Genomic DNA, 13,702 nt, shown 5'->3' on the forward strand with positions numbered 1-13,702 from the left:
CCTGCCCTGATTGGTCTGCTCTGTGCCTCCGCTTCCAGAACTAAAGAAAAAACCTCTTGCATGCAAATTATCGTTGTGTGAAGAGCTCTAGAAGGCCAAGGGGCATCAGGTGTGTTTGAGAACAAGACAACTTTAGATGAGAGCAGGGGAAACCTGTTTTGCAAGGGGTGCAGGATGCTCCAGGAAACAGGCAAGGAGTTATCTGATGCAAATGTGAAATGAGGGCCCCACCCAGCTGGGCGTGGCAAATGTAGAGCCAAAGTCACAGATGCCGCTGGGTCTCCAGCACAGTTAAAAAAAAAAATTATAGAAAAAGAATCTTGGGGTAGAGACCAAAGAAGACATGCAATGTAAAATATATTCCTTCCCTTGGGGCAACAGGCTGGTTGGAAAGGTGGGATCCATTCAGTAATGACCAATAGAAAAGGTCACCCGATCATAAAAGGTGACAGAGGCAGACATAGATCTCCCAAGTGGAGATCTAGCATTGGGCAGGCAGGAAAAGGTGGCTTCCTGCAGAAGTGGGGCAGGAGGAGCAGGAAGGATTCTGGGAGCCAGAGGGTATGGGAGTGTTGCAGGAAGGGGTTGTTGACATCCATGTGGTTCCCACTTACAGAGAAACCTGGAAACCAAAGCTGAAGAGGGAGGCTGGGCTAAAAGTGGTGCCTTCAGACTTCCTGCTCCAAGCTGGGGGTTGATTCTGTTGGATTAGGGAGCCAGTGAGAACTGTTGAGCAGCAGATCCAATGTGCACTCAGCACGGCCAAGGGCCAAGTTTTGTCTGAGAATGACAATGGAAGTGAAGGACAGATGTAAGAGATGTCATAAGGGCTGGGTGTGGTGGTGCACAACTGTAATCCCAGCACTATTGGCAGGCTGAAGCAGGAGAATCACAAGTTCAAGCCCATCCTGGGCAACTTAGCCACTTAGTGAGACCCTGGCTTGAAGTAAAAAATAAAAATGGACCGGGGGTGTAGCTCAGTGGTTCTGCTGCCTGCCTCACAAGCACAAGGTCCCAAGTTCAATCCCTGGTGCCAAAAAAACAAAAAACAAAAAAGTGTTCACCATGTGTTAGTGTAGTGCATTTTGTAAAATAGTAGAAAGATGGATGACAGATAGACAGAAAAAATGGTAGGATAGGATTTATGAGTTATTTTTTATTTTCTTCATTCTGCTAATCTAAAAATACTTTCCAATATGAGTAGTATTTTGAAAGAAAAACAAATTTTTTTTTTTTTTTTTTTTGCAGTACTGGGGAATTGAACCCAGGGCCTTTTTACTGAGCTACATCCCAGCCCTTTTGTTATGTTTTGAGGCAGGATCCTAAATTGCCACATTGCCTGGGCTGGGCTTGAACCTGCAATCCTCCTGCCTCAGTTCTCCAGACGGCTGGGATTACAAATATGCACCACAACTCCTGTCTTGAAATATTATTTTTAAAGTATTCTAACAAATTGTTCTCTGTATGTGCATTTGTGGGGATCTGTGAGAACCCCGGGAGTTTCTTGTTTGTCCAGCCACAGGCAACATGGCAGTGGTCTTGTCCTGTGACCTCTGAGCTAACAACAGCTCAGCTCCTCCTCACAGGGCTGTCTATACCAGTCTTAACTGAGTTATTTCAAACCTGAGTAATGTATGTAGAGAGGACCGCCATCATGACCCCTGGGTGCTGTGGCACCTGAACAACATGGTCTTAAACCTGTTAGCCGATGGGTGGATGGGATGGATAGAGCCACTGCTCAGTGAGCCTCACCCTCAGCCTGCATGGGGCCCTTGCTCTTAAACAGCCACTAATGCCAACACTGAGTGCCTGGAGCTGCTGAGTCTCCTTCTGCCCTTCCCTCAGCCTCTGACCGGGTGGGTTCGGGCCCTTGGGGAGGGGGGCTGGAGGGAGAGACAGCTGGATAAGGCATGTCCTGCCTCTCGCAGAGCTACGCAGACCAGCACAAAATTCCACTTGTGGATTTCTTCAAGAGCTTGAACCCCACCAGAGCAATGGAGATGCCAGTGAGCGAGTTCCAGAGAGCTCTGCTACAGGTGCTGGGTCCTGAGTGTGTGTGCATGTGTGTATGCGTGTGTGTCAGTTAATGTGTGTCATGTGCATCTACCAACTCCCCGTGTTGAACGTAATCATTATGTACAGGAGACATATACTAATGGGGGCAGGAATGAAGCGGGGGGAGGTGGGGGGGGAGGGAAGAGAGCGCAGCATACGCTCACAGAGCTTCCTGGGACTGGCTGTAGACGCTCACCTCTTTTATCTTGACCAAGAGGGAAACCCTAGCCCTCCCTTAACCCCCTGCCGAAGTCCTTCTCTGTGCTGCGTGGCCCAATGCCACTGATCGCCCAAGATACCACACATTCTTCACCTTGCAGTTCCTCCTCCCCACTGCATTTGGCTACTGGGAAGTTGAGAAAAAAGACTGAGAGAAGCAGTGACCCCATCCAACTGCAGGGCTCCAGGAGTCCCTGCCTAAAAGCCCACCATCTCCTAAACCCCCCTAGACAACAAAGGTGCTGAAGGCCTCCTGAGATGCACACATGATGGTCCATCACCAGAGCATCCTAGGAGGGCACTGGGCCCAGGAGGGGACATTCGGGGTTCTGGGTAGTCCAGGCCGGGATAGATAAGACACTTGGTCCCCAGAGCCATGATCAAGAGGCCCGGCCAGAACTCAGAGCTGAGAACAAGATTGACATTCATGTGCTGCGACGGAGCGGTCCTGTCTACCCAGGGCCACCTGCATGCCCTGGACCCTGATCTCCTCCAGCCTTATTGCTCCCCACAAATGGGAGTCCTCTGGAGTCTGAGCAAGGACCCATGGACAGAGGCTTCCTGCAACCCCTCCGAGTGGGGAGTTCGGTCTGCTCTGAGCTCTCAGTCGCTACCCATGGTCCCCAGAGGAGTGAGATGTCCCAGGTGTCACTGGAGATGGGGTGAGCGGAAAGCTCTGTAACGTTCTTATCCATGTCCTCAGCAAAACAAGGTCCCTATGAACCAGAACCAAGTTGGGGAGCTGATGAAGAAGCTGGAGGACAGCAAGGGCATGGTGAACTTCAGGTGAACCCAGGCCCCGTGCCTTTCCCCTGCTCCCCAAGGTGCCCTGGGATGGGCATGACTGCTGGGGCACCAGGCTGTGTGCCATGAGGGAGAGCCTCCTCGCCTGCAGCAGCCCCATCCCTGTCCACCTTCTTCTCATCCGCAGCTCCTTTATGTAGTGAAGCTTGGGCCTCGGTCGTGCCCTGGGGGCCAGGCCAGACGCTTCCACCCACAAGAGAGGGACGAGGTGCACCTGCTCAGGCCCTGCCCAGGTGAGAAGAGGAACTGGGGTGTGTGCCAGGTGCCCGGCCAGGGGTGCTGATGTTTCAGCTGGATCTGACAAGCCCAACAGACACACACAAGAGGGCCAAGGGGCAGCAAGCACTGTCTCAGAGCTCTGGGTCCTGCAGTGCCCAGGTTCCAACAGGGCCCGAGTGCAGTGAACTCCTTCAGTGTGCAGACAGAGTCAGATGGCCCAGAGATGGAACTGGGGCCTGAGTCTCCTAGTCCCCAGGTGGGGGCTCTCAGGGCCTTCTCCAATTGCACCTCAGTATGCCTACATGGCTTTGTCGATTCTGTTGGAAGAGCAGAGTTGTAGGTTTGTTGCTGCATGAATCTTTTCCCTTTTTTGTTACAAAAATCTATCTTTTTGTAAAAATCTAAATCTACCGACATATAGCAAAGAGAAAATGAAGGTCCTCTTAAATCCCCCCCCCCACACACAGTTCACTCTCCCTCCTTCCTCAAAGGGCTCTGGGAACAAGTCCAGGAGAGCATTTTCATGTCCTTGTAACCTTGTAACTCTTTGTGTGTGTGTGTGTGTGTGTGTGTGTGTGTGTGTGTGTGTGTGTGCGCGCGTGTGTGTACATACATACGTGAGTGTAGATGTGAGGAAGAAAATACTTAAAAGCATGGGGCTCTAGGGTCGGCTGCCTGAGTTCTAATCCTAGCTCCATTCCTGTGCAACTTTGGGCAAGTCACCCAGTCTCTCTGTGCCTCAGTTTCCTCATCTGTATTATGGAACCAATAATAGTACCCACAGCACAGGAGTTTTTAAGGATCAAATGAGTTCATGCCTGGAAGGCATTTGGAAGGTAAACTCACAGCACACATATATTCTTATTACAAATTGTTTTACACACAGGCACAGGCAGTTTTTAATCATGAATAGAATCAGACCTCTGAACTTGTTTTACCTTAACAGTACAACTTGGTGATCTTTCAACATTGGTACATTTAGATCCATCTAAGTCTTTTTTTGTTTTTTGGTACCAAGGATCAAACTCAGGCCACTCAGCCAAATCCCCAGCCCCATCTTGATCTTTTTAACTGCCCCATAATTTAGTCTCATTTTCATGGGCATTGGAGTTAGTATTTAGCTGCTACAAATAGCAGTCACATACAGACACGTGTATAATGTTTGCACACACACGTCCCCCTAAAGCAGGCTTGTGGGGTACACCCAACATGGCTGGGTCAGTGTGCAGATTCTAAAATGTAAATCTCCGGATCCAGACCAGTCATGTAAATCAGTGCTGCAGCCCCGGACCGACACTGAATTTAACCTACATTCAACCTTCTGCCAAGATGTGAGGGAGTTTCCTAAATGGCCTCCTCCAAACTTGAGCCGACCTATCATTCTCCCCCATCAGCCAGGAGGCTGTGTTGGCCCTCCTCCTTATTCCATTACCTTTCAAACCAGTTCCTTCAAAGTGCAGAAGTCATAGCAACAAGTGTGGTCTGGAAAGAAGTCCTGCAGGAGAGGAGTCCTGGCAAGGGGGATGGTGGCAGCGAGGAGACTAAAGGAGATGAACGGCATGGCCAAGTCTGGGAGCAAGCAAATAAAGTCTGGCTTGGTTCTGGGCGTCCCTGGGCTGCTGGTGTTGCGCCCTTCGTGGGAGCAGGGGGCCTTCTTCTTTTAGGACCACCGGCAGGCAAGTTCTGGGTGGCCTCATTACAAGCCACAAAGACAAACTGGGACTGTGATGGACTTGCTGGGCAGAAGGGAAAGAGCCACCAGGAAGAGGTCAGAGCACAGAAGCAGTTGTTCCAGGGTGGGAGGTAGGGGCAGAGGACACAGGGACTGAGCAAAGGAGGGAGGGACCTTTGGAAGCCAATCCCAAGGGTCATATGCAGGGAGTCCAGGGCAGGAGATCAAGAGACCTGGCACCTAGTTGTGGCCCAGCTCCACCTGGTGTGTGGCCTTGGAGCCTCAGTGGTTCCACCTGAGAAATGGAAGCAATGAAATGAAGGCTTCCTGATCCATTCCGGAACTCAACTCTTCTCTTCCCCTCCCTTCCCTTCTCTCTTTTCTTTCTTTCTTTCTTTTTTTTCTTTTCTTTTCTTTCTTCTTTTCATGGGACCCAGAGCCTGACCCATGCTAGGCAAGCACTGTATCACTGAGTCACATTCCCAGCCCTGTACTGAAGCCACATCCCTATCCCATTTTAAATTTTATTTTAAAACCAAGTCTTGCTAAATACCCAGGCTGGCCTCAAACTTGCCACCTTCCTGCCTCAACCTCCCAGTAGCTGGGATTACAGGCCTGCACCACTGGCGCCCAGCCTAAAGGGTTTTGATTAACCTGGCCAGTCACCATGGTGGACCGACAAGGGCAGGCACGGGATCAGGTGGCCACCGGGGTTTCCCTGACCAGCAAGCACTGCAGAAGGCTCACTCCTGAGCCACTCTTCAAGGTGAATTTCCATGCACCGGGTGGTGAAATAGGAATTCAGAATCAAAATCAGGATGATGAAAATAAAAGAAGCTGAAGCAACAAGGAATTTATGGGCTGCAGCTCACCAGTCACATCAAGTGCTCTGTCCTCGCCTGTCCTGTCTGCCCAAAGAAAGCCAACTCTTTGAAGTCAGGAGTCGTGTCTTCCAAATCTCTCATAACCCATAAAATTCTCTATGTTCTCTGCCTATAACCAAGCACCCAAAAGCTGTTGGGATCTGGGTGAGACCCTAAGAATTATGGGGCCCAGAAGGAGTGGCCACGAAGCATCCAAATGTATAGAGCAAATTGCAAGCCTGTAATGGTTATGGATCAATAAAACTGCGATTTTTTCCAAAATACTTCTCATCTTTTATGTAACATTGAAAAGACAACAATTATTCTTCCTTATTTTTGTTTGAGCAGGTTTGGGGAATGAAGGGATCATGGTGGGCTAAAACCTATCCCTGCCACCCCCGGTCCTGCAGGCCACCCCTTGTCTCGGTCTGACCCTCCCTAGGTAAGCGAGGGATGGACCGCCAATGCCCAAACTGCCCGGGCCCTGGGATCTTCCCCAAAGGTGAAGTCATTCCTGCTTATGGTCACTAGGTGTCAGGTCAGCTCCAAAAATCCTAGTGAGAGCTGGGCTTTGAGGAGTTCGCTAAATTTCAAATCTGCCCTGCACTTCCTCTGACCCCCACCCCCGCCCCAGCTTCTGCCCCAGGACCCCAGCCTGAAATCTGAGCCCCAAAGCTCCAGCATCTGACCCCTGGGCAAGCCTTGCCAAGGCCTGTGTTCTCATTGTTCCCATCATAACTCGGGGTTATCGAGGGCTACTTTGCATCCTTGCTTATGAGAAGGAAAATTGGGCGCCCAGGCAGAGCTCTAAAAATAGTTAGTGCCCCCTGGGCAGCTCACTCGGAGCAAGGTGACCTGCAGAGAGGAGACAGCTCCACCTGCTTGGGCCCAGCCTGACAAGTCAGGGTCCCCAGCAGGAGCTGCAGTGCCTTCACAGACCATGGCAGGAGCAGAGGGACCTTGTAGCCAGAGCTATCAAGGTCGGAGATGGCTGAAAGGCCCTGGCCCATCCTCTGAAGGTGGTCAGGCTGCACCCCGGGAACCAGCAGCCCCTCCCTCCATGCCCAACTCCATTCGTCTTGATGCACCAGCGGTGCATTCCCCCGGGGCTCCGTGCAGAGAAGATTGTTGACAGTTGGGGACATGGAGGCATGGAGAAGCTAAGCTCCCGCCCAAGATCCTCCAACTAGTGGTGGGCAAAGGCAAGAAGCACCCCGAGGTCTTAACCACCATACTTCCCAGCCCCTCTCTGGTGAATGGGGGGCGGCTGCACTCTCTCCACTGGCTTCCTTTCTGTAGCACAGAGAGAAATAAACGGATAGCAGATGCACTCTGGCCAGGCTGAACTGGCCAATAGGAGGGACTCAAAGGAGAGCTGGAGATGCTCTGTTGCGGCCAAGGGCAGACTGATGTGCCCTCCTGCCCACCTGCCTGGCTCTGATGCTCCAGATACTGCACATGAGGAGGTAAGGTGGGAGGGAGGGGGCTGTGGACCTTCTCCAAGCACTTACCCAGGTGAATCCTGACATTTCATGGTTGTAGTTTCGAATTCTGTTGGCTTTACCAGTTACCAGTTCTGTGACCTTGAAACATCACCTCTCTGCCTCTGTTTCCCCATCTGTAAAGGAGAATGATGACAGTATCCCTCCTTCACAGGTTGCTGCGAAGATTTAATGAAACCACGCACACAGACACCCAGCCCAAGGTCAGGCCTGCAGTGGCTCATTACAGTGGTGCCCCACTGCTCAGACTGGGCTTCCCCCACCAGGGCACAGCAGGGTCCAAACAGAGCAGCTGTCTCTGGCACACCAAGCACTGGGCCTTGGGAATTCCCTGGGAGGTATTCCAACCTCGGGCCATGGCTTTGGGCTTCCGTGACAAAGAAGGATTCACCCAGGGTCTTAAGAAGAATCAGAGGGAGGAAGGGGAGCGGGGCCAGCAGCACTTCTGAGGTGGTCTAGGCAGTGCAGGCTCCTAGCAGGAGACACCATGTACATCCTGGCTGCCTTCCCAAACTCAGGGACACCCCACCTTCTGCGTCTTAGGGAAGGCAGCTAGGACCCGGGCTGATGCCTACCCCAGAGACACACTCCAGATTCCTGGGCTGGCACTCAAGGAGCCAAGGGCCACCCAGAGGACCTTCTGATCCCCAAAGGCCTCTGGAGCAGTGGCAGCTGGGATGCTGGTGGGTTACCCTGGGCCCCAGGGCTTGCAGGTCAGGGAAACAGCTGCAGCCTGCTGTGTCTACTCTGGGAGCAGCTGTGGTGGCCACAGGGCACCAGGCCTTCCTGGCTGAGTAGGGCTTGGGATTTGTTTTGTATTGTTTTGAACAAAAGAAAGCAATGATTGGCAGGGCCTGCCTGTGTCCTGAATGCTGGCTTCTGGCCAGTGGCCTCCAACCAGAGAAAAGCAACAGTTCTCTTTCAGGAAACAGACATCCCAGAGGGGAGGGGAACCACAGGCAGCTGGTTCCAAGCTGCTCTAGCCCAGAGGTCTCTCCCTCCTGGAAGGACAGGGGATGATCCTTAGAGGGCATTTGTTGTTTTGCCACGGCCTTGGGAAGTTGAGGGGGATGAACCAGAGCAGGATGACTGCTGTGGCTTCCAAGATACCTCGCACACAACCCTTGTGCTTGTGTGTCTGTGTGGAGGGACAGTAACAAAGAGAACTGGTCTGGGGTTGGGACTGTAGCTCAGTGGCAGAGCACTCGCCTAGTATGCCTGAGACCCTGGCTTCAATCCATAACACCACCAAAATGAAAAACAAACAAACTAAAGCACCAGGGCTGGGGATTTAGCTCAGTGGTTTCGCCGCCTGCTGTGCAAGCGAAGGACCCCAGTTCAATCCCCGGTACCAAAAATAAAAAATAAATACATAAAAATTAAAAAAAAAAAAAAAGACCTGGTCTTTTTCCCAGTTCTTGCCACAGGGCTCCAAAAACCCTTGGAATTTCCTGAGTAACTGTGTCTTTGTTACGCTAATGAGCTGACTCCCAGGCATCCCTAGATAGTCTCAGAATGAGGGCTGGTGACCAGAAAGATCAACCATGTGACTGGAGGTTGGGATTTGGAATCCTCAGACCTCCAGGCGGGAGAAGGGGCTGGAGACGCTGCTCAATCACGCGGCCCTTGTTCAATCAATCATTCCCACCTGATGAGATGCCACTAAAACCCTTGACTCAGGCTGGTGGGTTCCGGTTGCAAGTCCATGTGCCAGAGTGTGATGTGCCCTGATTCCACAGAAAGGGGGGTGCTACGGAACGTGAGTCTTCACTGGCTGTTCCTGGGTTCTTCCTTTAGAATGCAACTGTGCTGTTGCCAGAGCATTGGGGCAAAGGCTGTGGCTCTGAGAATCCCAACAGTTCTGCCCAGGATGCCAATCAAAGAGACACACAGTGGTGAAGGCAGAATTAATATGGATACACCGGAAGACAAGCGGCCCTGTTCCCTTAGCCCTGTCTTTGGTAGCACTGGTAGGAGATTTGGGTCTAAACAGAGGGACAGCTGGGACAGGAGGAGAGGCAAGCATAACTGAACAGTCTTTGTCAAGCTGTGATCTGGTTGATCATTATCTCAGTTCTGGTTCTGCAGGGAAGCTCTGAGAAGTCTGTTCCCAAGAGAAATTGCTCCTGCTTAGCGGGTTGATTGCATCCTGCCATCTGTCTGAGGCTCTGCTTTTCTCATTCCCCAAATCCAAGGTGACTGCAGGTTCAGGACAGTAGCTGGGGACTTCTGGGCACCACTGGGGGGGAGGCGGTCTGGAACAGGACACTGTAAAAGCTGGCAGTTGTTTCTGGGAGTGGTGGCCCATGCCTATAATACCAGCTGCTTGGGAGGCTGAGACAGGAGGACCATATGTTTGAAAAGAGCCTGGGCAACTTAGTGAGAGCCCTGGCTCAAAACAAAATCTAAAATGGGGCTGGGAGTATAGCTCGGTGGCAGAGTACTTGCATAGCAGGCATGAGCCCTTGGGTTCCATCCCCAGTACTGGAAAACTGAGAAACAGTTGACAGTTGAATGTCCCTGCAAATCCTGAAAATACCTTAACTACTCTTAGCTTGGTGAACAAGGAAGGTTAGGTAAATTTAGGGCCAGTTAACCCATCTTACCATCTTAGCCAGATTCTCCTTAAGCAATTAGCATGTCCACATGCAAAGCTGAGAGGAAATCTAAAGTTTAAGGAAATAAAGGAGACAGATGGAAAATGAAAGTGGAGAAGCTTGTAGTTACCTATTGGGCATCTGCAGAAGAAAGTGGAGAGTCAGTGCTTTTTAACAAAAGCAGCCTCTAAGTCCCTATTATAAGTTTTAGGTTACTTTTGGTAAATCACCTAAAATGAGGAGGTAACGGGAACTCCCATGACTGTAGCTGGCTGGTCAGAAGCGCAGGCCTCTTGGGGACCCCACTTGCAGCTGGCATCGGATGCAGGGGCAGTCTGATGGGGGACTGAACACACAGCAGTGGAGTCCGATGCTAACTCTGGGGTGCATAGTGTCAAAATCGAATTACAACACATCTAGTTGGCATTACTCAGCTTAGGGGGCAATGGAACGCGAGTCTACAAGAGCATGCTCACATTTGAATTTTAGAGACATGGTGTGAGCTCCACTGTGTCCATTCCCCCCAAGAGAGGGGCTTGTCTGATAACTGAGCCCCAGTCCGCCTGCTTTTTGGGAGTCTAACAGACCCGCAAGGATGCATCACTCCCGTCTGTGCTTCTATTTTCCCAGCAGAGGGCGCTCCAGCCTCATAGGTCGTCCATTTCTGCACTGCTGCTTGGCTTTCAGAGGCCTGGTGGAAAAGCCCAGAAACACACTGATTCAGGGAAATCTAATTCTTATCCAATGCCCCCAAAAGGCAACCACAGCCAGGGATCCTGGGCCAGAATCCTCAACCTACATGGGGAGCAGGTCCTCCATCTGGGTTCTGTGGAGACTGTGTGGGATTTGGGAACATTCATTCGTTCGTTTTTTATTTTTTGAGACTAGGTTTCGCTGTGTAAAACAGGCTGGTCTTGACCTCACTAGGTTGCCCAGGGAATCCTCCTGCCTCAGCCTCCCAAGTGCTAGAATTACAGGGATGCACCACCATGACCAGCTGACACTTTTTTTTTTTAAGCTGCTAATGCCATACACATAGACATAAATCCCTGGGACCTCGGAAGGGGCCTCATAGCTGCCAGGGGCCCTGAAGCCCAAGCTTGGTGGCTTCTCAGGGTCTCACCCTGCTTGGCCTCCCCCAGTGTGTGCACTGTCCCAGGAGAAGAGAATGGGACTCTTCTCCAGGGGTCCTGGGGCTTGGAGCACTTGCCTAGTTCTCAAGCCTCTCTCCTCACCACCATCATTGGGAAAAGACCAAAAGCACGCATGTGACACTGTCGCTTCCCTCCCTGTCACACTGGGGGGCTGCCTGCCGCACCCCTGCTCTGAGGGCAGCACGGGCTCAGGCCACGACCTTCCTGGAGTCCTGGCCATGCTTTCCTCGGGCCCCACCCACTCAGCGTTATTTTACGATTATAAAATCCACAGCCCTCAAAATGCCTTTCCCAAGTGTGCTACATTCAAGAAATCACCTCTTCTTGAAATTAGGAGGAAAAAAAACCCCTTCGACTGTAAATCCTCTGAGAATGGGGAAAGGACTTCAGTTAAATTCAGTAACTACTTAATAAGGCTTGGGCCAGGGATTTAGCTCGGTGGTTTCACTGCCTGCTTCGCAAGCGCAAGGACCCGAGTTCAATCCCTGGTACCAAAACAAAAAAAATCAGTACTTAATAAGGCTTGCCATGTGTTCAGTGCTGCTGTGGGTGTATTTGGGAAACATTAGTAAATAAGATAGGTAAAATTTATCCCTTCAATTGAGGTGTTTACGATCTATCAAGAGGAAATTGGCCCGGGGATTTAGCTCATTGGTTCGGGCGCCCACCTCGCAAGCGCAAGGTCCCGAGTTCGATCCCCAGCATTAAAAAAAAAAAAGAGGAAACTGACAACAAATATTGCATACAATAAATAAGCAACTCATACACTGTGCTAGATCTGTTGTACAGAAAAAGAGGGTTCAAGAACCATGGTGGGGGTGAGGGTGGGGAAGGATACAATGAAATGGGAGAAGCAATATTTGAGCAGACTTGGGGGAGATTTGGGAATATGGGGCTACCTGGGTGAAGAGGGAACAGCTGAGGAGCGGCTGAGGCAGGAACATCCAAGGACAGTAAGGCCGCCAGGTGTGGAGGAGGTGAGTCAGACGGAGCCCAGCCAGATAGGGTGGGGCCTTGAGGGCCACTGTTAAATGGGTGTGAGTGAGAGGGGCCTGCAGGCTTTGAGGAGCTGCAAACTCCAGTGTCTTCAAAGGATACTCTGGCTGATGGTGCTGGGATCAGCCCTTAGGGATTCAAGGTGCGACTGGGAAAATCCTTTGGCAGGTGACAGCAATGATCCAGGCAGGAAGTAGAGATGAAAGTATAGCGGCGGGAGGAATATGAGCTCTGCCCAGAGAGACTGTAAAGAGGGGGCCAACCATGTTTCCTAACAGACGGTTTCAGATGGCGGATGGTGGGAGAAAGCCAACAGCCCAGATGCCCCCAAGGTCAAGCCTGAGGCCTGGGAGGATAAAGTCCCCACCAACTGAGATGGGAAGGCTCTGGTGCCGCGAATGTTGGAGGGCAGAGAGAAACCCAGGAACTCATCTGGGACCTGTATTAGAGAGGTCCCATGGGCCCTGGAACACCGAGCAAGGGCTTTGGCGGAGGGGCTGGACTGGGATATGTGCCAGGGAATATGGCCGCATGGTGTATTGAGGAGCAGGAGACCACGTGAGGTCCCCAAGGGTCTGTGTGTGGACAGAGAAGAAAAGGAGACGGTGACCTGAGTCCAGGGCACTCCAGGAACAAGAGATCTTCAAGGAGAGGCAGAACCAGCAGAGGGGACCGAGGGAGAGGCCGAGGGCACTGGCTCTGGTCACTGGCGGGTGACCTGGTAGGATGCGTCTCACTTCCTGATCCTCCGTCCTCTCTGCTTCCTGGCCACCATGACACAAGTGGCTGTCCATCGCCAGACCCTTGCACCTTGCTCTTTCTGCCTTGGAGCCGGACAAACATGGACTGAAACATGGGTGTGGGGTATTGTGTCCTAGTGACAAAAAAGTGACAGAGACAGATGTGATGCTTGGAACTGTATCATCCATCCTGTGGATTGCAGGTGACTTCACCGAAAGTACTGGGGATGGCAGAGCAGATACAACCAGTCAAACGCTTTGAGGACATCGCTGTGTTGCTAAGCAACCCCATTCCAAGCCCTCCCCAGGACGGGAGCCAATAAACATCCCATAGTAGGAGACTTTGAGTTAACATCTCAGCTACTTCCAGCCAGAAGCATCCTAAGAAACTCTGGCCTCCGTTTCCCATGCTCCACATACCCATGCATGGCACTGTGTGCCCCGCATCTGGTGACACATCATCCCCACTACTACACTATGAGCCCCTTGACCCCAGGCCCAGACTCCCTCATGCACCTCCATGCCTAGCACTGCACCTGGACCAGAGCAGGGACCCAGAATGTGTGTGATGGGGACAGTTAAAGATAGAGGCAGAGCACATGGATCCTGCCCAGCTACGGGTTTCCTGAGCACCACCCAGCAGCCTGGCAGCATCAGGGTGTAAACATGTCTGCAGTGAATGCCTTCGTGTGTTTGAGGGGACAGAGCATTGGCCTGGAGGCCGGGTGTCCAGCAGAGCTGTGAAAGCAGGCATCCGGGGTGTGCCATGAAGCTGATGACCTAACCGCTCCACTCGACAAAACGGGAAGCCACTACCAATGGGAGTTTCTTCTGGAAAGAGCCACCCTCTTGATGCCCTCCCTGCCACCGGCCACACAGGG

The 13,702-nt window shown here is 51.8% G+C and overlaps 2 protein-coding genes across 21 annotated transcripts in view; one reads left to right on the top strand and one right to left on the bottom strand.

Moving 5' to 3' along the window:
• Lrrc74a (leucine rich repeat containing 74A) overlaps positions 1 to 4,899 on the top strand; it is a 29,890-nt gene extending 24,991 nt beyond the window's left edge. For 6 of the 7 annotated variants that reach the window (XR_015445065.1, XR_015445067.1, XR_015445068.1 and 3 more), the window contains 4 exons: positions 1,929 to 2,036; positions 2,978 to 3,060; positions 3,206 to 3,311; positions 4,742 to 4,899. Coding sequence is in view for 1 of the 7 variants with exons in the window: in XM_087195423.1 (XP_087051549.1) it covers positions 1,929 to 2,036; positions 2,978 to 3,060; positions 3,206 to 3,218 (204 nt within the window). In the remaining 6 variants the exon portion in view is untranslated. Of the gene's footprint in view, positions 1 to 1,928; positions 2,037 to 2,977; positions 3,061 to 3,205 lie in introns of all 7 variants that reach the window. The other variant, XM_087195423.1, reaches the window with a different exon arrangement.
• Angel1 (angel homolog 1) overlaps positions 1 to 13,702 on the bottom strand; it is a 136,475-nt gene that overhangs the window by 69,810 nt on the left and 52,963 nt on the right. The window contains exon 4 of one of the 14 annotated variants that reach the window (XM_021245984.2): positions 7,344 to 7,450. The exons of 12 other annotated variants lie outside the window; for them this stretch is intronic. In XM_021245984.2, coding sequence (XP_021101643.1) covers positions 7,344 to 7,361 — 18 coding nt within the window. In that variant the 5' untranslated portion in view covers positions 7,362 to 7,450. Of the gene's footprint in view, positions 1 to 7,343; positions 7,451 to 13,702 lie in introns of those variants that run through there. One more of the 14 variants, XM_021245977.2, reaches the window with a different exon arrangement.

Source organism: Heterocephalus glaber, unplaced genomic scaffold (genome assembly GCF_053883595.1).
Source record: "Heterocephalus glaber isolate CG9 unplaced genomic scaffold, H.glaber_assembly_v1.0 deba00001608, whole genome shotgun sequence".
NCBI classification, from domain to species: Eukaryota; Metazoa; Chordata; class Mammalia; order Rodentia; family Bathyergidae; genus Heterocephalus; species Heterocephalus glaber.